Source organism: Balaenoptera musculus, chromosome 8 (genome assembly GCF_009873245.2).
Source record: "Balaenoptera musculus isolate JJ_BM4_2016_0621 chromosome 8, mBalMus1.pri.v3, whole genome shotgun sequence".
NCBI lineage: Eukaryota > Metazoa > Chordata > Mammalia > Artiodactyla > Balaenopteridae > Balaenoptera > Balaenoptera musculus.
The window spans coordinates 71,831,797-71,855,660 of record NC_045792.1 but is presented as its reverse complement, the minus strand read 5'-3'; the positions used below and the strand labels follow the sequence as shown (position 1 = coordinate 71,855,660).

General features: G+C 41.6%; 1 protein-coding gene across 4 annotated transcripts in view; it reads right to left on the bottom strand.

Annotated features, from left to right (window-relative positions):
• Window positions 1–6,645: 6,645 nt before the first annotated feature.
• The window catches only part of ZDHHC13 (zinc finger DHHC-type palmitoyltransferase 13), a 49,026-nt gene continuing 31,807 nt past the window's right edge, over window positions 6,646–23,864 (bottom strand). Inside the window, exons 11-17 of one of the 4 annotated variants that reach the window (XM_036861016.1) lie at window positions 19,334–19,458; window positions 18,401–18,463; window positions 17,612–17,705; window positions 15,907–15,990; window positions 11,960–12,117; window positions 9,581–9,678; window positions 6,646–7,266 (exon numbers count right to left, since the gene is read on the bottom strand). In XM_036861016.1, the coding sequence (XP_036716911.1) occupies window positions 7,128–7,266; window positions 9,581–9,678; window positions 11,960–12,117; window positions 15,907–15,990; window positions 17,612–17,705; window positions 18,401–18,463; window positions 19,334–19,458 (761 nt within the window). In that variant the 3' untranslated portion in view covers window positions 6,646–7,127. Of the gene's footprint in view, window positions 9,496–9,580; window positions 9,679–11,959; window positions 12,118–15,906; window positions 15,991–17,611; window positions 17,706–18,400; window positions 18,464–19,333; window positions 19,459–23,864 lie in introns of all 4 variants that reach the window. The other 3 variants (XM_036861019.1, XM_036861018.1, XM_036861017.1) reach the window with 3 other exon arrangements.

Below are 23,864 nucleotides of genomic sequence, written 5' to 3'. Positions count from 1 at the left end.
AATCCCCTATCTCCAATTATAGTCACATTCTGAGATACTGGGGGTAGGACTTCGACATAGGAGTTTGGGAGTGTAGGGGGACACAGTTCTGCCCACAACAGTATGTCATATAAGGACTTTCACAAATTGGTCTTGGACTTAACCTATTCAACTTAGCTTCAGACAATCTCTTCCATACAAGTCCCAGCTACACTCAAAGACCTGAAGCTTTCCAAATACAACAAGTACCCTCACCCCATCATGCTTTTGGGAATGCGATTTTTTGCCTGGAATGTCAGGAAGATGGAACCTCCTCCCAACTCCTTAGCCTGGTGAACGCCTAGTAATCAAGTCACAGGTCAAATGCCATCTTCTCTGCAAAATTTATTCCTGAACTACCTGAGCAGAATTAATCCACCTCTGTGTTCTCATAGCCAGTACGTAATTAACACAGCATTTGTATCATTGCATTGAATTTTTAAACTCCCATCTGCCTCCTTGTTAGAATGTGACACACTTGTATTCACAGTGCTCGAAAAATAGTAGGCACTTAGTAAACATTTGTGGAGTGAGTGAAGTGGGAGAGACTGCAGGCTGGACTAAAAGCAAATTCTACTAGAATATAAAAGAAGAGATTATTATATACTGGAGTGGAGGGGCTTGGAAATGAAAAAACAAAACAAAGTACCTTATTGCAGTTCAGCAGTGTCTGTGTTTCTCCTCTGCTTCCTGGGCACACTCTTCTACTGCATTTCCCAGGCTCCCTACCAGTGACCAGGACACATGCTGAGTTGGCCAACGGAGGCCCGGCCCCCACGACCCCCAGAAAAGTCTCCACTCTCTCTTTGCACATCTGTGGATACAGAAGGTCCAGTGGACACTGAGGCCCTAGGAAACGGTGGAGCCATTGATTGGGAAGGGGCTTGGGTCCCTGCATGGAAGGACACCTGCTAATTCTAAATGCACTGTGACAAGAGGGAGAAATAAGCCTGATGTTGTGTTAGGTCACCGAGATTTGGGGGATGTTTACTATCGTGTTAACTTCCTTGACTAACATGCACCTGAAATACTGGATGTGCTGCATCCAAGATAGTTGCTATCAGTGTCCATCCTGTTCATTTAAGGCACAGGGAGCATCATCAGGGTTTTGCCTAATATTTGTGAAATTGATTCAAATGTGTCCTCTCCAATGTGACTACACAGGCATTTGGGAAAAGGAATGAAGTTATGGCATGGTGATACGAGTCACACGATTGGGCTTGCTTTGACTTTAAAACAAAACAGAAACAAAGCCCTGCTATTACCTCCAAGCTCCTGCCTTCTCCCCTCTCCTTTCACAGCCAAACTGTAAGACTAGCTCCCATTTATTCCCTAGCATCTCGGCATCTGGCTTCCGATCCCCCCATGCCGCCACACCGCCGCACCTCCTAAGCACAAACTCTCCGGTCTCTCCTCAGTTGCTCTTCTCAGCCCTGCCTTCGCTCCTGACCACTGCTTTCTCCCTGAAATTAGTTCCTCTCCTTGAATTCTATGACTCTGTCTCCTGACTACCCTCATACCCAACCTCGTCCCAGCCCCCTCCCCCTCCTCTCCAGCTCCCTAGATCCATGTTCCGTAAGGTCATATTCCTGCCCTTCTCCTCTCTCACTTTTTTTTTTGTTTGCATTGGTTTTCATCTTTGGTCTATTTTTAGAATTGATCTTCCCATTTTGGGAGGGCAACTCCCTTTTCATTTTCATCTCATTTTTCTACGTCTCTCCTGTGACAATCTCATCCATCTGTGCAGGTGACTCCCATCCATGCCCTGGCCTCTTTCCAGCTGTCTTAACTGTTCCACTGGATAGCTTTTTTTTTTTTTTTTTTTTAATAAATTTATTTATTTATTTATTCATTTTTCGCTGTGTTGGGTCTTCGTTTCTGTGCGAGGGCTTTCTCTAGTTGCGGCGAGCGGGGGCCACTCTTCATCGTGGTGCGCGGGCCTCCTGCTGTCGCGGCCTCTCTTGTTGCAGAGCACAGGCTCCAGACGCGCAGGCTCAGTAATTGTGGCTCACGGGCCTAGTTGCTCCGTGGCATGTGGGATCTTCCCAGACCAGGGCTCAAACCCGTGTCCCCTGCACTGGCAGGCAGATTCTCAACCACTGCGCCACCAGGGAAGCCCTGGATAGCTTTAAGTATCTCAAACAGGCCCCAACTACCAAACTCACCACCCTCTCCACACTGTTTCCTTTACTTCTCAAAACAGCACCATCGCCCCCTCATTCATTGGGTTCAACACTGCAAAGCCATCTTTGACTCCTCGTCAGTCAGTAACGGGGCCTGCCCATCTCTCCTGTGCCTTCATTACTGGTTGCCTAGACCACAATTAAAAGTTTACCTCTAACATTTTTTATCTGTCAGGGTCCAGTCAGAAAAACAGAAATCACACTAGTTTTGTTTTTTGTTTTTTAAGAGAGAAAATAATAGAGGAAATTGGCTAAACAGGTGCTAAAATTTTTGAAAAAGTTAACAAGGGACACACTGACCCAACACAGAGATAAAAACTGCAGCAGCAAGTAGCTACACCACCCCTGGGGCTGGGGAAACAAAGAGAAGAGATGGGGGTATCCTCATTTACATGCCTCAAGGAGAGCTCTCCCGGGGGCTAGGAGTCAGACCTCTGAGGAGAGTGCCCTGCCTGCTAACTGCTGGTGCTTCTAAGGGGCACCATGGAGCTGATCCAGGGAAATAGCTGGACACTGATTCCAACTGTCACTGTCGGGGTGAAGGGCCATTGTTTGAAGAGCGCTGAGGGGAACAGCTGGCAAGTAGGATGGAGTAAGTCCCTTCTCCCCTCCTCCTTCCAGTCTACTGGCGGAACTTAACGGAAAGTCGGCTGACAAGGAGACTGTAATTTTCGGAGTCCTAGCCCAGACACACAACGCAGAGTAGAGGGGGAAGATGTGGCACATTTCCCTACCTCTAGCTTCTCTCTCTCTATAGTCAATTTTCCAAAGATTTCTGAATAGCCAGCATTTATTGAGCCCTTACTATGTGCCAATTACAATTCTAAGCACTTTAAATGTATTAACTCATCTAATCCTCTTAACAGCACTTGGAGGTGTATACTATTATTACCCACAATACAAATAAGGACACTGAGGCACTAGAAAGCTAACTCATGTGCCCAAAGAGATGAAAGTAGCATATAATTGACATATCCGGGATGTATACCCAGGGTGCCTAGTATAAAACAGATTCCCAAACTTTCTTGTAACTTTCACACCTACATATACCTGAGGGAAAAGCCAAAATAGAATAATGGAAGTGCAATTCCCAAAGTAAATGATTCTCAAATTGTAGCATGTACATGTAAGAGCCATCTGGGGAACCTGACAAAAATTTAGACTCCAGGACTCTCTTCTCAGAGACTGATTTAAAAGGTCTGAGATGAGAAATTTGAATTTCAAACACGTTATCCCTGGACACCACCCTCCGCGCCCACCCCCCAGCCCCTGATTCTGATGTGAATGGTCTGTGGACCACCATTTGAGAACACTAACTTGGCAGGGGTTGGTGAGAAAATAAGAGAGGATATAACTTGAAAAAGTCCACTTGCCCCCAGATTGAGAATCAGTCTTCAACACAACTCTGATCACATCACGTTCTGCTTAAAATCCCTCAATTCCACTCAACAGACTTATTCAGCGGATTCATGCAAATATTTGTTGAACACATACTACGTGCTAGACAGTATTTTAGGTGCTTGGGATACATCAGTGAACAGAACAAAGATCCTTCATGGACCTTATAATCTGACGGGGTGGAAAGGGAGACAGTATGCAGTAGACACAATAAATAAATCACACAGTATGTTAGAAGGTGGTAAGTGCCATGGGGGAAAAGGTAGCGTAGGGTAAAGAGGAGGAAAAGGGCAAGAAAAGGATGTTACAACTTTCAAAATGTGGATGAGGGTAGGCCTCATTGAGAAGCCGACATTTCAAAGAAAGCTGTGAGGAAAGGCACTATGGATTTCTGGGGTTACAGCGGTCTAGGCAGAGAGAACAGGCAGGGAAAGGTCTGAGGCAGAAGCGTGCCTGGGAGGTATGTGGGATCAGCAGCAAGGCGAAAAGCAGGAGAAGCGGTCAGATCCTATAGGGTCCTGCAGGCTACTGTCAGGGCTTTGGCTCTTCCTCTGGTGAAATGAAGAGCCACTGGAGGGTTCCTGAGCCCAGGAGTGACATGATTCAATCTGCTTTGTACAAGGATCACCCCGCTGCTTGTAACAGGGTGAGGGTGGAAGCAAGGAGACCAAATAAGAGGGCTGTAGTAATCCAGGCAAGAAGTGATGGTAACTCAGGACTACAGCAGCAATGGTGGCCAAAAGGATTCAATTCTGGATGTATTTTGAAGATAGAGCCAGTAGGATTTCTCAAAGAAATGAATCTGTGGTATGATGAGAAAAAGTGAGTTATCAAGAAAAGATTCTAAGGTTTTGGCCTGAGTAATGCAAAGGATGGAGTTTCTGATCAACTGATATGGGGAACACTGAGGGTAGGGAACAGGGTTGTTTACTTTTTATTCATTTACTTTAAAACGTATTGTTTTATTTTTTATCGATTTTTAAAATCCAAGTTTTATTTGTGCACATGGGGCTAGGGTAGAAATCATAAGTTCAGTTTCAATTTGGACAAGTTAAATTTAATATGTCTATAGATGTTGAAGTGGATATGTCAAGTACACAGTCTGGAGTTTGAGAAGGAAGTCTGAACTGGAGTTAACAACCTGGGGCGGTTGGGCACATAGATGGTATACGTCAGGAAGAGGAAGTGAGTTTAGATAAAGAGCAAGAAGATCAAGGAGTCGCCTCTGGGACATTCCAACATTAAATGGTAGGGGCGGAAAAACAGCAAAGGAGATGTTGGGCTCTCAAGAGCAACCAGCAAGAGGAGGAAGAAACTCAGGGGTGCTCTCCTGGAGGCCAGGTGAGGAAAGTGTATTAAGGAAGCAGGAGTGACCACCTGTCAGATGTTGCTGGTAGGTTCTGTACGATGGACTTGGAGCTGACACACAATTTAGCAACACGGAGGACCGCGGTGTGCTTGACAAGAGCAGTTTCCATGAGGCGCTGAAGGTAAAAGCCTGACTGCAGACGGGTTAGAAGGAGGATGGGAGAGAGGACTTGGAGATATTGACAAGGTTTTCAAGAACTTTTACTTACAAGAGTAAAGAAATAGTTCCTTATTGCTCACTTTAATCTTACAGCTCCTTAGCTTAACGTTCAATGCCCCTGGTGATCTAGCCCCCGTCCACCTTTCCAACTTATTAACCAAGCTCCCCACTTCCAACATCCTACACACCCAGGCTGTCATTGTTCTGACTATACTTTAGACTTTCCCGTTGTCTTTACTCATAGAGTTCTCTCCATCTGAATGCCTTTCACTTCCAACTCCCTATTTCCAAACTCAGTATCACTGAAAACCCTTTCTAATGCCCTATCATCCATAAACACTTCCTTGATTACACCCACTGAGGCTCTCCCCAACCTCTAAACTCTAACCATATTTAATTTGCACCCCTCTTATAGCTTTTAGTATTTTCTACATTATACTATATTTTCGTGTATCTTAGCTTCCCCTCTAGACTGTAAATGCCATGATTAGTATGCCCAATTAAATGTTTTATAGCCTCCAACACCTAGCATGATGCTCCATAAATATTTGTGGAATAATTTAAAAATGAATGAAATGTGCTTTCCATGTTACATATCAATTAGGTGTGCTGGAATACAGTGGCTCTGGGAATTTGAATTTTAAACAAGTGAGCCCCAGGCCCCTGCCCTGTCCCTGTGATTCTGATCTAACTGGTCTACGGACCACAATTTGAGAATATTTACTTGGCGGGTGTTGGTGGGAAAGGAAGGGAGAGAGAATAAGTCCTTCTGTCCCTTAAATGAGAATCAGTCTTCAAGCCACAATTCTGATCACATCATGTCCTGCTTTAAAACCCTTCATTCATTCAACAAATTCATTCAAATATTTATTGAACACATACGTGTCAGGTGGTATTCTAGGAGGCTGGGACCTCAGAGTGGGTAGCCCACTTGGTATCCATTTGACCTTGAAGAAAATACAAACTTCCTTAGGCTTTAGTTTCCTTATCTCAAAGCCTCTGTAGAAAAAAGGAGAACAGGTCTCTGAGGAACTGAAAGGTCTATGCCATTAGAGTACAAACTGTGGTCCAAAGCAAGATGGTAAACAAAATAAGGCTCTATCATTCAGGGTCAGTTGGACATGATAAGAATTTTAGCTTTTACCCCAAGAGCAATGGGAACCTAAGGAAGGGTTTTCAGCGGGAAGGTGCCATGTCCAGGGGCATATTCATATACACACACACACACACACACAATACCAAGAGTTCAAGTTGAATGAGCATTTCTTCCAGAACAAAGAAAATGAGCAATTACAATCACACCAGTCTAATATTTTAAGGGTACTAAGTAAAAATTGTAATTAATCTTTAAGATTTCCCGTTCAATTTTCTAAGCAAAACGGAAAACAAAATTAAATCTTGCTATTGCTATTAACAGTGATCTCAACTCATTCCTGGAATTTGGGAATTTTTCTTCACATCCTATATATACCTTTTCTCAATTTAAGATTCAAGAAGTGTCAAGTGTCAGAAACTAAGTCTCAACTACAAAAAAAAATTTTTATTAAGTGTGAAAGCAAAACAGGTACATCTATTTAAATATTTTTTTACATATTTATAGATAAAACAAAGACAAATAATTTATCAAAAATTACAAGTTTAAAGAATAATACTATTTTGAAACAGCCAATAAAAGTATCTGAAAATACCACATTTTCTCCATAATTGGTGAATATTATCTCCAAAAAAAAAAAAAAAAAAGGAACTTGCGTTTTCTTGTGAAAAATATAAAAGTTTTTTTTTTAGATGTCTGCCAAGATTGTTCAGAAACAGTCCATCTTACTAAGTCTGAAAAAGTGTAAGCCTTTCTCGAGAACTTCTGTTTTTACCAAAATGCTTTAAAAACCACCTGTGTTTTCCTTTGGGCTTAGGTGAACTCTAAATCTTCACTTCACTTGCAGACCACAGGGCATCAACATAAATACAAACAAATCAGAGTGAGAGTTGTGGGTTGCTTTTCTTCACACTGAGCGAAGAACTTTCTCCTTAGCTGGGTGAAAGACCATGGTGTACTGTGACGTCCAGTCTACTGCACAGGGCTTGACCAAGCCAAAGCAGCCACACTGAAAGAAATCTGCGAGGTTCTGTGTGAACCCAAGGCTGCCAAGAAAGAAAGAGAACACGTCTTACTACATTTCCTGTTAGCATTTGACAAACATTCATTCAAACCATAAACATTCACTGAGAATTTACAGTATACATCCTTCCAAGATCCTGCAGGAATCCAGAGGTGAATCAGACAGTTCTTGAATTTATGGCCCTTAAAACTGAAGCCCAGTTCCATTTCTGGACCTGAATCCCTATTTTGAGATTCCCTGGCTTGTGCCCAGCAACGCAAGTTCATTTTGGGTCCCCACTCACTAGAACAGGCACTGCCACCATTAAGTTTCTTTCTTTCCATTCCCACTGCTCTAATTCAGACTTGGACTATCTCAAGGGCCAGACAGGCCAGAAAAACTATTATCAACAAGATGGGATTCTTCGAATTCTAAGAAACTCTAAATGGTGTCTCTGTCTCAATTCCTTCTAATTCATCCTACATACTGGAGACTGGTCCTCCAAACACCTGATATATTCATGGCCTCTAACCTCCCAGTCAAAACCCTTTAACGACATTCCTCTGCCCAGAGGCTCAAAGACAAATCCCTCATCTTTGTACTCACAGCCCTATATAATAAAGCCCAGGACTCCTCGGGTATTGATGCTCCAAACTCATCTTTTGTTATAGCTACTCTGGCTTTATTTTTCCCGTGATCACAACTGCATGGGCCATTCTTCTACCCTGGAACCCACACTCCCCTACTCGTCCATCAGGTAACACCCTTATCCTTTTAAGCCCTACCAGTTCTCAAGGCCTAGGTCAAGGCCCACTTCCCCTTTGGAGCCTTCCTGACTACATAGCTTCAGCATCATTTTTTCCTCCATTAAATTCCTGAATGCTACTGTCTGTTCGGTTATCATGAATATTCATTTTTAGGCATACGCCCCATCTTTCAAGGGCCTAACCCAACGTCTTAAACACATCGGAACACGTCTGTGTGTGAGGATGCGTGTGCCACTGCTGCAGGTTAGTGACAGTGGTCAAGAAATTCCCAAGGCTGCTAAGAAGGCAGCTTCCCAGGCAGGGGGCTGCCCACACGGAACTGATGGGGTGGAAGCAGGGAGGCATGCTGGGGACCGACAGGGCCCAGTTCAAGAGCTGGCTAGTGAGTAAAAGTAACTTAGGGGAAGACAATAAGACAAATCTTTGGTTTGAAGCTAGATTCAAAGTGGCTCCAAGGCTTTACCTTTAGTTCCTCCAGTAATGCTGCCATGTCTTAGCAATTCCCCAAAATGTCCCAACTCTCTCACCTCTGGCCCTTTATTCAGACACTTCTCCAGGGCTCGGGATGCCCTTCCTTCCTTCTCCCCACCCCACACCTTTCAAGGCTCAGCTTAAAATTCCACCTCTATCACAAAGAGGTCCGTGCTTCGGTGGAGTAAATATTTATTCCTCTGGTTAAGTCACTGAGAAAGGGATTTTATTATCACTACCAGTCTGAAATAATCATCACAAGCTTAACACGACTCTCTACACTCCATCACTTTGGCCGTCTCTTCCCAATTAAGTCAATTTCTCTCCTCTAAACACACATCATAGTCATATCCCAGGCTCTGATTTCCTTGCCTAACAGCCTAACAGTTTCATCTTGTACCACGAGTGTGCTTTAAAATAGACTGCTCATGAGATACGCAGTGAGCGGTCAAATCCCTAGAGGGCCCTGGGTCACCTCTGCAGCACTCCCAGCCTCCAAGATCCCGATATATCTGACAGGAAGATAAGCTTCAAACCCTGATCTCTCGTCTCGTAAGATGATGGCCATCCTACAAACACTCTCATTGTCAGCTGAGGACAGGTTTTACACAACCAGTGCTCTGGGGAAAACATATCCCAAACCTGAAAAAGTAACTTTTCCCTGACACAGGTGGGCACTTTAAACATCGGGCTAAAAGAATTACCGGCGATAGAAAGCCAGGTTGAAAATCCTGGCAAAGCTCACAATCTAACGCTTTCTACAGAGAGCCTAGTGGCTGGCTTTCTCAGCCACGTGCTTAGTTATCTCACGCTGACTTCATGCCAGCAATGTGCAACCTTGTGACCATGTGGCTTGACTGAAGAGATCTCCCATCTTGGCAAAACTTCAAAGTCACTTACTGTTTGTGCTGAGTCCAGTAAGACTAAATCTTACCACCTTGGAGCTCATGACCTTACCACTCATCTCCTGTCACTGAGGCTTCCAAGAAAGAAGAGGTTCAACTCCGTCAGCCAGTTAGAGGATGGCAGCAGGGCTGTGGGTGGTGACACTAGGTCGGGAAACCAATGGCGAGGCCAGCACCTTCCACCGGCTCAGTGGGCAGAATAGGTCTCACTTACTTGTATGGGGTCCTCCTGAGGGACAACGTCTGTTTCATGTGCCTGCTCTGCTTCAGCAGGCTGGTTCTCTCATGAGAGGTCAGGCCCAGAAAAGCAATCTGAAAATGAAGGTGGGAAGGTACATGAAAAACACCACCACATCGAGGCTCGTCACTCTTAGCAACGCATCACAGGACACTGGCAAACATTCAGTTCTCCCCCAGAGACAACATCACCTGGACTGCTAACCAAGGATCACGGTGAGGGGAAGGACAGAGCAGCTCGAAACAAGACTCCTATGTAAATCTAGTAGCTAGGCATTTTTTTTTTTTGATTGTCTGACTTTTATTAACCTTTAAGAAAGCAGAGTGCATTGACTCAGAGTCGTGAAATGATTGCTTTAGTATTTCAAGCTGTGGCTTACGGCCATGTTTAGATTCTCAACACATTCAGCATTCAACTTCCAGGTGAATCAAACAACATAAGGTCAGTATTAATGCAATTATCTCAACCTCTATACGCTTCTTAGTATCTCTTTGAAAAGGGCCAAATAAAAAAGTCAATCTGAAGTGAAGAACATTTAAATCCATAAATTTGGGGAAGGGTAAGAATTAAGGTAACTTTAAAAACTCTCAAATCATTAAAACCAATATTATTCACTGAGATACCTCACCTAATCCTCAAAATAATTCAAACATCAAGTTCCTTATCTGTAAGACAGAGATTATCACAGCATCCTCATCGGATTCTCTAAGGATTTGCGATAAGATATTTAAAATGATACAGTGCAGAGGCTGATAGAGATGAAGTAACTGGTCCAAGACCACACAGCTTAGAAAGTGGCAGAACTGGGGCAGACACCTCAGTCAGTGTGAGAATAAAGCCCGTGGTCCTTGCCAGCCCTCTATATGCTCAGTTTGACTCCCTACAGTCAAAACCATGACTCACCTGAGCACTCCGGAAACGAAGGGCTTTAAATAACTGGATTGTTTTGTTTATTAAGAAAACATCTTTACTCTGAATTCCTGTTTTTGAAAACTAACCAAAACTTTGACTCCACTTTCCTGCCTTAGAGAGCATAAACAAACTTTCTTTTAAAAAGTAAAGATATTACAGCCTCAAATGTACTTATTCTAAGAGTCCAGGAAAGAAGAAAGAGAATTAGAACTGATGTCCCAAATCTTAGGTTCTGCTTCTAACTCCACCTCTGACTGAGCCCTATGGCCATAAGCAAGGCGCTCAACATCTCTTAGGCTTAGTTTTCTCATCCATAAAATGGAAACACGACTTTGACACAGATTCCAACTCAAATGTCTGAGGCCATTGACGGGAAAGTGCTTTGGAATACGTAAAACATATATAAATATTAGGTATTATAAATGATTATAATATTAATAATCATTGATGCTAATATCCATTCTTACCGCCTGAGTCTGTAGATGTCAGATAGGAGATTAGGACGAGTATTCAGAAACCTCAGTTCAGTCAGTATTATTAGCTTAATTCCTTTCCTTAGCATTTTTCCCCCTTTTTTCTTACTTTATTTTTTATTATTATTGCAGAATTGGTTATTCCCCCATAAAAATGGAATACATCTTGCTTTTGTTGAGTAATGCTCTAATTGTCTGAGGTCCGGCAATAACTGGCTCAGACTGATCATGGCTGTCCATTCCACGGGGGCAGGCCATAGCAACAATGAGAATTAGGTTACGCTCATAAAGGAAGGCAGGCAGCAGGGAGGGGACAGAAGCTTCACAGAAAGCTGAAGGCGGTGGCTACTGCCCTGGAGCATGAGCTTTCTAATGGTCGTGACCTACTCCGCAAGTGTAAGTACCATGTCTGTTGGTTAGTGATGCAGCTTTCATTTCTTCCCCACTTCCATCCACTTAAGTACTGCATAATAATAAGGATAACAAACAGGGCTGGGAAGAGTGAGGGAACATAATCATCTCACATTTGCACAATGCTTTACAGTTTATACCATGCTTTCACATGCCATATAATTTAATTATATGATGGAAAAACCCCTTGAAACGAACTGTCAGAAGACCTAAGTTTCCAGTTCTGATTTTTGCCACTCACTGGGTGACCCTGAGCAATTCAATTCACCTCTCTGTACCTCTATCCGTAAAAGAGGTCAGATTAGATAACTCCTAGGGCTACACTAACACCTTATGACTCTAACCTTTAAACTATCCTGCGAGAGTAGACAGGCATTATTATCCCCATTTTACAGACAAAGAAACTGAAATTCAGGAGTCAAATGACATGCCCAGACCCACAGAGTAAGTGACAGAAGTGGAACTCAAATCTAAGTGTTCTGATTTGAAATTCAAGTCTTTCTATCTCACTATGGGGTACTGGAAATTTTACTCAAAGGCATTATTAGAAGATAAATACCTGAAAGAGCTGATTTAGTAATAAAAATGTTGACCATGAGAAATGGAAACTTGTTAACATGAAGATATATACGACCCAAGGGGAACAGGCCACAATCTGATTGAGGTAGGTCCACAGTCCATCTTCTTTGAATGTTGTGACACAATGATTTGACCAATCTGTGAATTCACAAAAAAGGAACCCATTATTTAAAAAGGCAACAAACTAGTGATCATTCCTCAAGAAGATAAAAATCACTGCAGTTCTGTTTAGGGAGAAGAGAAAGTAAGACATGATGGCACAGATCAGAACTCAACTTTAAGATTTTATCTTCCAAATAAATGCCAGCTCAACAAAGATTAAAAAAAAAAAAAAAAAAGATACCTCACTGTTAAGGCTATGATAATACTGCATTGGTAGTTGGCAGTGAGGGAATAAAAGCAAAAATGTCTATAAAATCATCACTAAAATTAGCATATTCAGCATAAAAAACACTGGCCAGAAGTTAATTGTTCAAGGACTTGATAACTGAGAATGATTATATATTTAATAAATATTTCTCCTAGAAAATTCTCTATCTTATCCATGTTACAGCAAGATAAGGGTCTATTACAGAACAGAATGTAAACTCTTATTAAGGGTTCAGATCAACAGGCCATTCCTGTGGGCACAAGAAATCCTATAAGCACCTAGATACCACTGGACCACAGCCTACAGCATGCAGTTACTGGGTGTACTTCTGCACTGGGACCATAATTAATCCTGCAGGGGGAGAAAAGCCAGGTGAGAGAACTCATGAGTCAGACACCCCTAGGAAAAGAACAGAGAACAAGATTCATATGGTCGCAGCTCAGTTTTTCCCCAGAAACATCTATTTACATGCCGATCAAAAGTGAGGCCTTCACTATGGTCTTCATGATACTGACCCCCTAACCCACACAGCCAAGAGCAGCAGTAAGGAGAACACAGGTAGGAAGCAGCAGAAACAAGGGAACAGATCTTCAAGGTTATGTAAAACCAATGACTTTAAACAGGCATCATGAGCATTCATAAAGGACAAGGAAATAAGAATTGTGTAGATTTGCACCTTGAGGTTTCATAAATGCCTCTGACAATTTGAAAAGTAGTTTCAGACATTTTCCCAAAGCAGCACTTAAGAGCTCCTGGGACAGGAAGAAAATGAGTCCATGACTTAACTATCAACTGTCTGTCCATTTTTTCTTTTTGAGTCTCATTTGATTTCCAACCATCCTTCATGAATATATGCCAGAAGAATTCTAAGGGCAATCATCATTGAGTAACAATCAATGTAAAAAACTTAAGGTAAATTACACTTTCTTTAGAGCTTCTCATTAGGGCTGCAAAGAAAGATGCATTCCATGTACCTGATATAACAAAAAAAAGAATATAATTTCCAACAGCAGGCAGAGGAAACAGCTGCTGAGTGGGAAAGAGTATCTATTTTCTTTCAGCTTCTGGATTTCTACTGCTCCCTTCTGGGAATTTTTTTGATAACACAGCATGACTTTGAACGGAAATTTTCATAGGACTGATTTCAGATTTATCAAAGATATGGCTGCAAATGGCCACATACATTATGTTATGCAATATAACACTTTAATATGTACTAATAATACATTCTTATCAGGTGGTCACTGGCTAATATAGGGAATGCGTATTGCTCCAGGTCAATCATTTTCAAACAACTCTGACAGTTACAATGTTCTTTCTAACAATGATCTAAAATCTTTCTCCCTGTAACTTGCGGGATGCTGACACTTTGAGTGACTTACTGTCCACCCTGAAAACAGACCTCACAGAAGGGGAAATGCATGGAGGCTGCACAGAGTCAGAGTAGCTGGAACCGGATCCCACGAGGAGGATGAGGGTGCACAGCAGCGTTCTGGCACCAGGAGCGTTAATGATAAACAAAGAAGGTGGGATGACAATGAGGCCTCATTAGAAAAATGGAGCAAAAGTTCGTTTTTGCTGTCTGAGAAATAACGATAAATGACAGGATGCGTGCATTCGGTGTAAAGAAATGCTGTCAGAATATAAATGGGATAAAAGTAACAAAACACGTTCAGCTAGTCTATACAGCTGTTAGTAAATGTAAGGTGGGACTGTTCCTAAGAAACAAAAAACGTGATACAAAAATTGGTTCAGAGCCAGAGAATAAAGACAAAGAGGAAGGAAGAACCAAACGCATGTAATAAGGAAGCAACTTGGAAAGAATGAACGTGATGGAAAATTACTTCTGCCCTTATCAATACAGTCGTATGCTGGACATAGCCACCACGTAAAGATGACTATTTTTAGTGAAGAGAGAGAATGGGGAGAGACAAGAGCGGTGTAAAATCTGGCTCCTCTCCACGAGGATCAAGTCCAAGGGACAAGTTGGTCCATGGGCCAGCTTAAAAAGGTTTTCCAGGAACATGCTTTACTGTCAGGCCTTAAAAAGGCAGCTCTTTCGACAGAAAGCAGCACTGTCAACAAAATCTTTTATTTCTTACACCACAGGACATAATCTAAGAGGTTTTAAAATTTCAATTCTTAGGATTTCTGATGGCCTTTGACAAGAACTGAGATCAGGGATCACAACCTTCTGACCTAGGTCCATTTGAGATGGTGGTAGTTACCCTGAGCTACAAAAGCATTCCCTAGTGATCAGAGACACCGACGGTGTCTGGTAGGGAGAGGGGCTGACAAGGTAACTGAGGCCCCCTCCACGCCTACGGCAGGGATAAAAATAGATCATTTCGTAGATTTTAATTAACAATCTCTAAAAATGAAACCTTAAACAAAACAAAACTTGTAATACTGGATGTTTCTGGAGAAGAGATCTGGGAGGCTGGGGACAGCACAGGAGGAACTGTCTTTCAACAACTACACAAAATTTAAACTAGAGAAAGCCAGTGGGTGAGCGGGGCGGGGAGTGTAAGGTGCGGTGGGACTTGGGATGCTAAGGGGAAAAGAAAAAACGTAGGAAAAAACTTTCCACGTCCTCCTGCATCATTTCAGATTTTAGCTCAAGCAACAAACTAGTATTCTACCGGCAAAATCTAAGACTTAAGCATGAATATAACAGGAGGGTGGATGGAAACAGATCAGTAGCGAAGCCTCTGCCTCTAGATCCAAATTCTCCTAAAACCTTCAGAATAAATGAATAATAAACAGTTAAACAAATAAAGTCAAAATAAACTACAAGCACAGTAAGTGTTTCCGGTTAGGTAACCTATTCCAAGGTCTGAAAAGCACAGTCATGCAATTCTTAAGAGCTAACCAAAATCCTCCCTGCTTCAATTTAAACCCTGTTCTTAGTCGCTCACCTTGGAACAGCTCAACGTCACTCCCTCCATGAGACCCCCTCAACGCCCTTCTGCACTGCTGTTGAAAAGTTATTTGCCTTTCTCAGGGATGCAGAATAAGTGAGCTAATGTTTTCTTCCAAGTTATTATTTCCGACCTTTCGATCATTGTTACTGTTTTCCCATCAGTTCTAAGTTGTGACTTGACATCTGTCAAATGGCATGAGCTTTCAGAGTTTTGTTCCTTAATTACTGTGACCACCTCCACCTCCCTCCCACAACCTCTCTAGCACCAATCTTTTTTTTTTTTCCTAGTTTATTTACTTATCACTTCCCTTGCTTTGTACTTGAACACCTGATTTTTACTCATTTCACTGGGGGATAAATCTGCACTTACCTTAAATGAATCTCTATTTCTGACCACTTCTCAAATTTATCAAGGTCACTTTAGAGTAGAATCTCTTCCAAACTACTGACAACTAACCTCTTCTAGCACTCTTGCAGCTTCCCGATGCTGAGAGAGTCTTAGAGACGTTTGTTTCATTTTTATTAGGGTATGGTTTATAGTCATCCAGCCGGAGTGTGAGATACAAGAGTTTACAAGAAAAAGTATACGTGAGTGCAGGTGCATAAGTTTGCTGTAAGAAAAATTTATACTTACAGATGAAAGATTCATATATAATCCAGTCACACACAATGGAAAGGAAAAATAAGAAGAATATGTAATAATGATGGTTGCCAAAACCTACATCAAAAAGAAAAACATGTTTAATACTTTCTTCCAATGATTTTCCAGATCAAGACCTTATTAAACCACTTCCCTGTCAAAAGCCTTCACCAAAGTAAAACAGAAATAAGCTATTGTTTTGCTTTTAAATACCATTAAACCCAAACCAAACAGCTCTGATATGTCACGTTCAATTGTCCATGTTAACTAAACTAATATTTATTCATTACACTTCTTTTTTGGATAGAACAAATACAGCTCTAGGATGGCCTATACAGCATGGGAGGGAGGGGAGGAGGCAGGATTTGGGGCAAGTCATACCCTGTCTCTTCCTTCCTTCCGTGTAATAAGTTTATATAAGTACAACTTCTGGACATCAAGTACTGACTTAATCAGGGGAACAGAGAAAACAAATGAGGGGCAATAGATATATTGCAGGAGACTGACATAGCAAAAGAGGGGCAACCTGCGGCCTGAGAAAGGCCTACAGAAGCAAAGAAGGGGTGAGGGGGCCAGGCAACCAAGCCCCACTGTTGCATGTGCTGCCCCCTTGATGCTGGAGATGGCAGCATTTTGATGCTAATGACACAAAAGCTCCTTAGCCACCATCACATTCCCACCTCCTCCTGAGGTAGCAAAGCCCAGCAGAAGGAGCAACACCCACTGGAATCAGGAGACCCAGATTTACGAATGACAAGCTGTGTGACTATAGGTCCATCATTTAACTTCTCTGATTCAGTGTTCTTACTTTTAATATGGGGAAAATATCTCTTCTGTCTACTTCACAGGCCTGTGGCAACCAAACAGGATGATATATATGAAAACACTATGTAAACGCAGTGTGATAAAAATATGTGGGATCATATGATTGTTTTCGCACTGCCATTCAAAGCTGCCTGTTATAATGCCAATCATCTCATCTCTATGGTGGGATGGGGTACACGAAGCCTGGAAGCCCAGGAATTCACTCTTCACCTGTTCTCTAGGAATAGTGGAGAACATCAAAATGCACCGAGGAAAGCTGCCTGAGCTGAGGCAGCCTTTTGTTCATCAAGATTATACATGCATAGCCTCCCCTGAAGACCCATGACCATAGTTCCTCTGATGTTCCTCATAATAAAGCCCTGGCTTTTACTGTGACGGCTCGGAGGAAACCCAGGGCTTCAGATCAGAACACTCCCTGGGTGGAAGGCAATCCCCAGACCCCTGTCGTCTCTGGTTCTAGCACCTACCTGAGCCTTAGAGGCAAGTAGAGAAGGTGAATAAAAGGGACAAGACACAAAATATGGAAAAGACATGGTATCTGGAGTGGAAGACTGACACTACTAAAGTGATCTCAAGCAAATAATTTGACCTTTAATATTTTTTCAACTCTAAAATGGAGGTAATAATACCAACCTCTGATGTTCAAATAGGATACTATATATGAAGGTACTTTATACATGTTAAAATACTATACAAATGACATTAATTATTATTATTAACATCAAGAGTCAGTGTTCCAAAAGTGTTAACCACAAAGCTGATTCTCTGACAAGCAAGAATGGACCCCTTACATGCTTTCCACTTTTTCTGAGTGACACACATAACTAAAGAGAACTGAACTTCAAAATGGTAAATGGAAACTTGACCCTCTCACCGATGCACCGTCCAGTCCACAGGCAATGTTGATCATACCGAGCCACACAGGAGTTGCACACATGGCAATGGACTGACCTTAATGGCTTCCTTATCTAAGTGGACAATTAAGAGAGATCTAAGCAAAAATCAGAATCTCAAAGTGGTAACACATCAAAATCTTATTCCTAAATTATAACGACATTGGCACAAATAATCCTAAATCGATCATCAATTCACTTAGAGGCTCTGGAATGCCTTATTACTATTTACTTCCACATGTCTAATTAGGCCATCGCTAAAAGGGATTTGAATTCCAGAGCTTACTGACACTGACTAAGGGGAAATGAGGCAGCACCACACAGGAGAATGAGCCCTGGACTAAGAAAAAGGGAACCGAGTTACACTTCTGGTTCTGCCAATAATTTAGGGAAAGTTACTTCCTCCCTCTAGGCTATGAATCTTCAGTTGCTAAATCAAAGGTTTCACTAAGTGGTTTCTAGGGTCATCATGAGCCTCTGACTCCAAGTTAGTTCTAACATATGCTTCATGGCAGGAAAAAGCAAAGAAAACACACAAAGAGATTTAACCACAGGCAACTTCAAGAGATTACAAACATCATTCTCCCACATGTTCAAGGCAGGAGACTGTTCTGACAGTAATGCAAAATTAAAGAAAACAAATTTTACACCTGGTAAAAAGAAAGGTGTATAAATATACCATGAAGATTTGAAAAATGCTTACATGAGCAATGTAACCAAGAATTCGCTTTTACGATGGGAAAAAAATTATAAAGAAAAGACTCACTCACAAGACATGATGTACAAAATGTTCTGAAATCCAGAGAGCCGGTCTCTGCAAGGGTGATGATATTCTGAAAGACATCAAGTTTGACCTTACGTTTGCGTTTTATTGAGGAATGGATGATGCATGGTTACATACCATTCTCACAGCTCTCTCTCCAAACTGAGGTAGCTAGAAAAGCAACTTAGAAGACTTGCCACCATATCATTCTGTGCTTGAAATATGTGACTTTTCAAGGCTGCATTTTCAACCATAGCCAATAAATTAGAATGCACAAAAATTACACCCCCCCTTTTCTCCATGAATGGCAATGATTTCTCAGTTATAGTATGCTAGAGAAAAATAAATACACACATTACGCACTCATAAAAAAGGAACAAAAACCACCTATACATCAGAACTGATGGTTAGAAGCACCAAAGGCAGTCTTTCAGGAACACTGGCTTTAGGTAACAAAGAAGACAACCGTCTCCCCAACTTCTAAACATTCACGAGCAATGGAAGACACATCATGTCATCTGACAATTTCATGTCTGAGGAAGAGAAGGGGCATCTTCTCAGCCAGTAAGGAGAAGGACTCTGCTTGACCCCTGCCTAGATACCCTCCATGTACTTAATGGGGGAATTTAAACTGTATGATCATTATCTAAGTATTACTATAAAGAAGTAGGCGCTCATATCTACTGACAGAAATTATATCTGAAAAAGTCCTGGTGGGATATTACTGTAATAAAAAATAAAAATATTTTTAAAAGTTTCATATAAATAAATGACAGTGGAGAAATCTGTTTGTTGATTTTAATCATCCCACATTTACACTGCATCTATTAGGTCCCAGGCACTAGAGACGCAGGCACGACAAAAACCAACATGGTCATGACCCTCTATAGTTTCCATACCCTCCTAGAAAAAAATCAGTAACATTACAGAGAAAGCTCACCATCTTCCTTTCTTCCTCAGAAGCCTTAGTGAAGCCTGGATCGGTTGCCCAAGTCTTGTAGAAAAAGTAGAGGAAGGCTACTATGCTGAGAATGAAAACGAAATAGAAAGTGGTGCCTGCTAAATGTTAAAGCAAAGTTAAGGAACATATCAGACTTCAAGTAAGAACAGCCTAATTATGATGAAAGCAGATTTCATCACTGGTGCCTAAGAGTCTCTTTTCTCTGCATTCTAGCCTCACCTTCCCTTACGTACACATATCCCTACCCTCAAACCTGGCCCCATTCTATGCTCTAATCCTGTAGGAATTTGCTCATAGTTGGCTAATAATTAATCTCTTCTCATTAGTTGAAACTCATATAAAATATTGATAGGAATAGTTATAATGTATGAAGAACCTCCTAAAAATTGAAAAACGTTCCATATCCCAATAAATTAATATCTAAACGGTGTTAACTGTGGCTCTCCTGTGCACATCTAAAACAGTATTTTCTGATCATTTTAACAAAATTAGTCAAAGAAACAAACCACTGAATTCAGAGAGGCCAACTAAAAATATTTCCCTATACATTAAATTAATGCTAGCAAAGATTTCCTACTGGAAAGTTTTCATAACTTAATCCTTGTAACTGTATTAGGCTGAGTTAATTCAGAAACAAAGAAATTGCTCTCCTTGCAAAGTGATTACAAATCAGATACTATTTGGAAAGGCAGATATTATGGATAAATTAAGATAAAGTGTTTCAAGGATAAACATTACCCACTTTGAAGTGTTTTTGAAATGGTACAAATTCTTTGTATAAAAAAGTAAAACTCAGGCTTCCCTGGTGGCGCAGTGGTTGAGAATCTGCCTGCCAATGCAGGGGACACGGGTTCGAGCCCTGGTCTGGGAAGATCCCACATGCCACGGAGCAACTAGGCCCGTGAGCTACAATTACTGAGCCTGCGCATCTGGAGCCTGTGCTCCGCAACAAGAGAGGCCGCAATAATGAGAGGCCCGCGCACCGCGATGAAGAGTGGCCCCCACTTGCCGCAACTAGAGAAAGCCCTCGCACAGAAACGAAGACCCAACACAGCCATAAATAAATAAATTAATTAATTAATTAAAAAAAAAAAAGTAAAACTCTGCCCCAGGGAAAGACAAATGAATGTGCAATAATAAACCAATACACCAGTAGTAAACCAGTTCTCCTTGCCCAATTAAAATCACTATATTGACATAGTAACTGTATCTGCCTTCCAAGGTGTTGCCAAGATGTTCTTCTGCTAAACTTCAGAGTGGAGAAGGTGGCCATAAAATAAAACTCTGAACGCTTGCTATTCAAAGTGTGGTCCGTGGGTCCCACAGCAATGGCTTTACCTGGAAGCCTGTTACAAGGGCAGAATTCCAGACCTCACCCCAGACCTGCAGAAGCAGACTCTGGATTTTAACAAGATCCCTAGAGGATGCACATGCACATTATAGTTTGAGAAGCACTGCTCTAGCCCACGAAAACCAACACAACCACATCTGGTTCAGGTAAGCAGGAACGAATCTTGTTGGTTTAGTTTATCTGTTTATCTGCAGATGGGCCTGGCTTTAAGAAACAGATAGGATCCAAAAAAGTTGTGTGAAACTGAAATTTAATTCCCATAAAATCCTGATCAACACACATGACACAGTCTCAAAAACACATTCAGTTTAATCACATGATCATCTCATATGTATTGACTGGACCAAATTTTGGGCTCTTATTCTGAATTAACTTTCAAAACCAATCCCAGGAGAATCAATGGATTTTTCTCCTTCCAAGTAAACTGAATCGCACTACATTCCCTCACATAAAAGCCAAACATTCCTTGCTTCCATGTCCTTGCTTTGTGGGGTTCATTGCCCTCAAGTGCTCCCCACTTCACCCCATCTACTTCTAAAACCACATTTTTGGGATGTCCAAGTCCTAACTGCCTTCGAGACCTAACTTAAAACCCTCCTTCCCACTTTAAGTCTTTCCTGATTCCCTATGGGAAAGGATTCTCTCCCTTCCCTGAACCTAAGAATGCTTATTCTACAGCACTTAGCCCTTAGGTCATAGTTGTTTGTAGACATCGCAGCCTCCCCAGTTAGCTTGTGACCCTTTTGCAGTTAAAAAGTTTCTCAACGTGGATCTAAAATCTGCCTTTTTATAACTTGGACTAACTGGTTTTCATTCTTTAGCTCCTTTATTTCTACACTGTAGATCTACACTATAGGTGTCCTATAGATAGACCCTACAGAAGCTGCTTCCCCATTTGTTCAATAATTATTGAGTGCTCATTCTATACAGTGCACTGGCTTCCAAATGACAGACTTCCAAACACCTGAAATGGGAAGGCAGAGCTCACACTTCCAGGATAAGCAGCAACAGCATTCCTCCTGCAACACGCTCTCCTGGGTATGTTCCTGCTTTGTTCCTGCTCTCTTTTAAAAGAACACATCTCAGGTGTGTCCTGACCAGGGCAGAAGACAGTGAGATTGCTGATGTCTTTTCCTTGGACACTCACATCGTCCTTATATACTGGCTTCCTTGAAAGCTGCATCACTACCCATGCTGGGTTTTTAGTCAAAGCTCCTGGTTCTTTTTCACTTGATTGGAATCTATGTCATTCCCACAACAATGCGCACTTGTACACGTTGATCCTCTGAAACCCAGTATTAGGGCTTCACATATTTATCCTTCTTAAATTTAACTCAGCTAGAGACGGAATCACAAATGTAACGTTCAGTGGTTTGCCATCTCTTTCCTGAATCCTCATCTTACCTCCAAACTCATCAGTTAGGTCCTCTCTCCTTCTCTTAAACCTGCCTCATAAAAGATAAACACATTATTTGCTGAACATATAAAAGGCACCAGAAGAAACTGTTCATCTGAGGAGCTAACCTAGAGCTGCTCTTAAAATTAATCCCAACATGTAGCCTTCCACACAGATTTTATTCATAAGACCAATTAATAATAATAATAATAATAAAATAATAGGTATTCTTTACAGAATGGGGACTATGGTCAGCGCATTACAGACATCCTAGCGTAGTAATCCTTGCAGCTGCCCCATGAACTTGGTACTGTTATCCCCGATTTACAGAAAAACTGAGACTCAGTGAAATTACTTGCCCAATGGTACATAACTAGTAAGAAAAAAAAGCCAAAACTCCAATTCATTCTGTCTGATTCCAAAGACCGTACTCTTTCCACAGTTTCCCAGACCCTCTTCCCATGATGGGCAAGGCGGCTGTGGGCGTGGAAGCCCCATGCAATCCACACTTGGCAACACGACTAGTCTACACTCTCAGGCTGGGTCTTTCCAGGGCAGCACCTCAGTGCACACCCAAGCCAGTTCAAACAGCATTTAGCATTCAGCTCGAAAAACACCGATCTGATGGCGCCACCTACTGACCGACCTGCCCTCACCGGCAGTGGCCTCACGTGGGTGCTCAGATCAAACGGCTTCATGCTGTACGTGTGAGTAAAATACCTTCCTGTCAACTCCAACATCTTAAGATTCTGGCCAGCTATGGAAATCAAAACAGTTCTTCTGATATAATGACATCTTCACAAATATTGGACAGCAGTAAACTCAACTGAATACTAAGCTGAATACTAACTGAATACCTCTGTAATTGAGGTTTTCAAACTACAGTGGAGTAACATGTTTGTTAACACTAATGCTGCAAATTTGAAATAATTCAATGTAAAAACTACCACATTTTAGGTGCAAAATTTGACATAGTGTGAGTTTCTCACATTTTAAAAATTCATCAAGAAACACAATTTTTAAACTGTGTTTACTCCACTGCATGTGAGTTGGTGAATAAAAGTATCAGCCAGCCCTTTCAGTACCATGTCAACTACCATAGGATTTACCAGCCTTGGGACTTCTACAAGTGATAAAGTATTTTTGTATCACATTATGATATCATCCAAGCCTTTATTAAGTGGTGGTAATAAGGCTAGTGCTTAAAAAGCTGCCCTCAAATCAATAATTATGAGACAAAGGTTAGATGTAATAAAATCTTTTGAAAAAAGTCAAATGCCCTCCATGGTATGCTGTGCCATTCATTTAGATTGAAAGGAATCTGAAAAATATTAGAGATAATGCTCAGAAATAAAAAGCATCCCTAAAGTAAAAACATGCTATATAGTGAAGGGAGATGTATGCATGCTGAGAACTCATATGCCTCTCTCACTTTACATTTATTCCTATGGAAAAATATTCTTGAACTGAGTGTATGCATCTCTCTCATAAACAGTATTCTTTCTTTTCAAGTGTGTCATTACCAGAAAGAGAAATAACATAGAGCTAAAGGAATACGCTTAAAGGTACGTGTCTATCTACCATACCCCTTCTTCTCTTCCCCTGTAAGGAAAGCAAGACTTTAATGTCTTCCTAGGATCCTTCGAAGGGGAGAAAGGAGCCTGGAAAGAGGTGGGAACATCAAAAATTGGAGAAAATGCCTCCTTCCCAATGGGAGCTATAAGTAACTATAAACCAAGAAGTAACCCCTATCCCCACTTCTA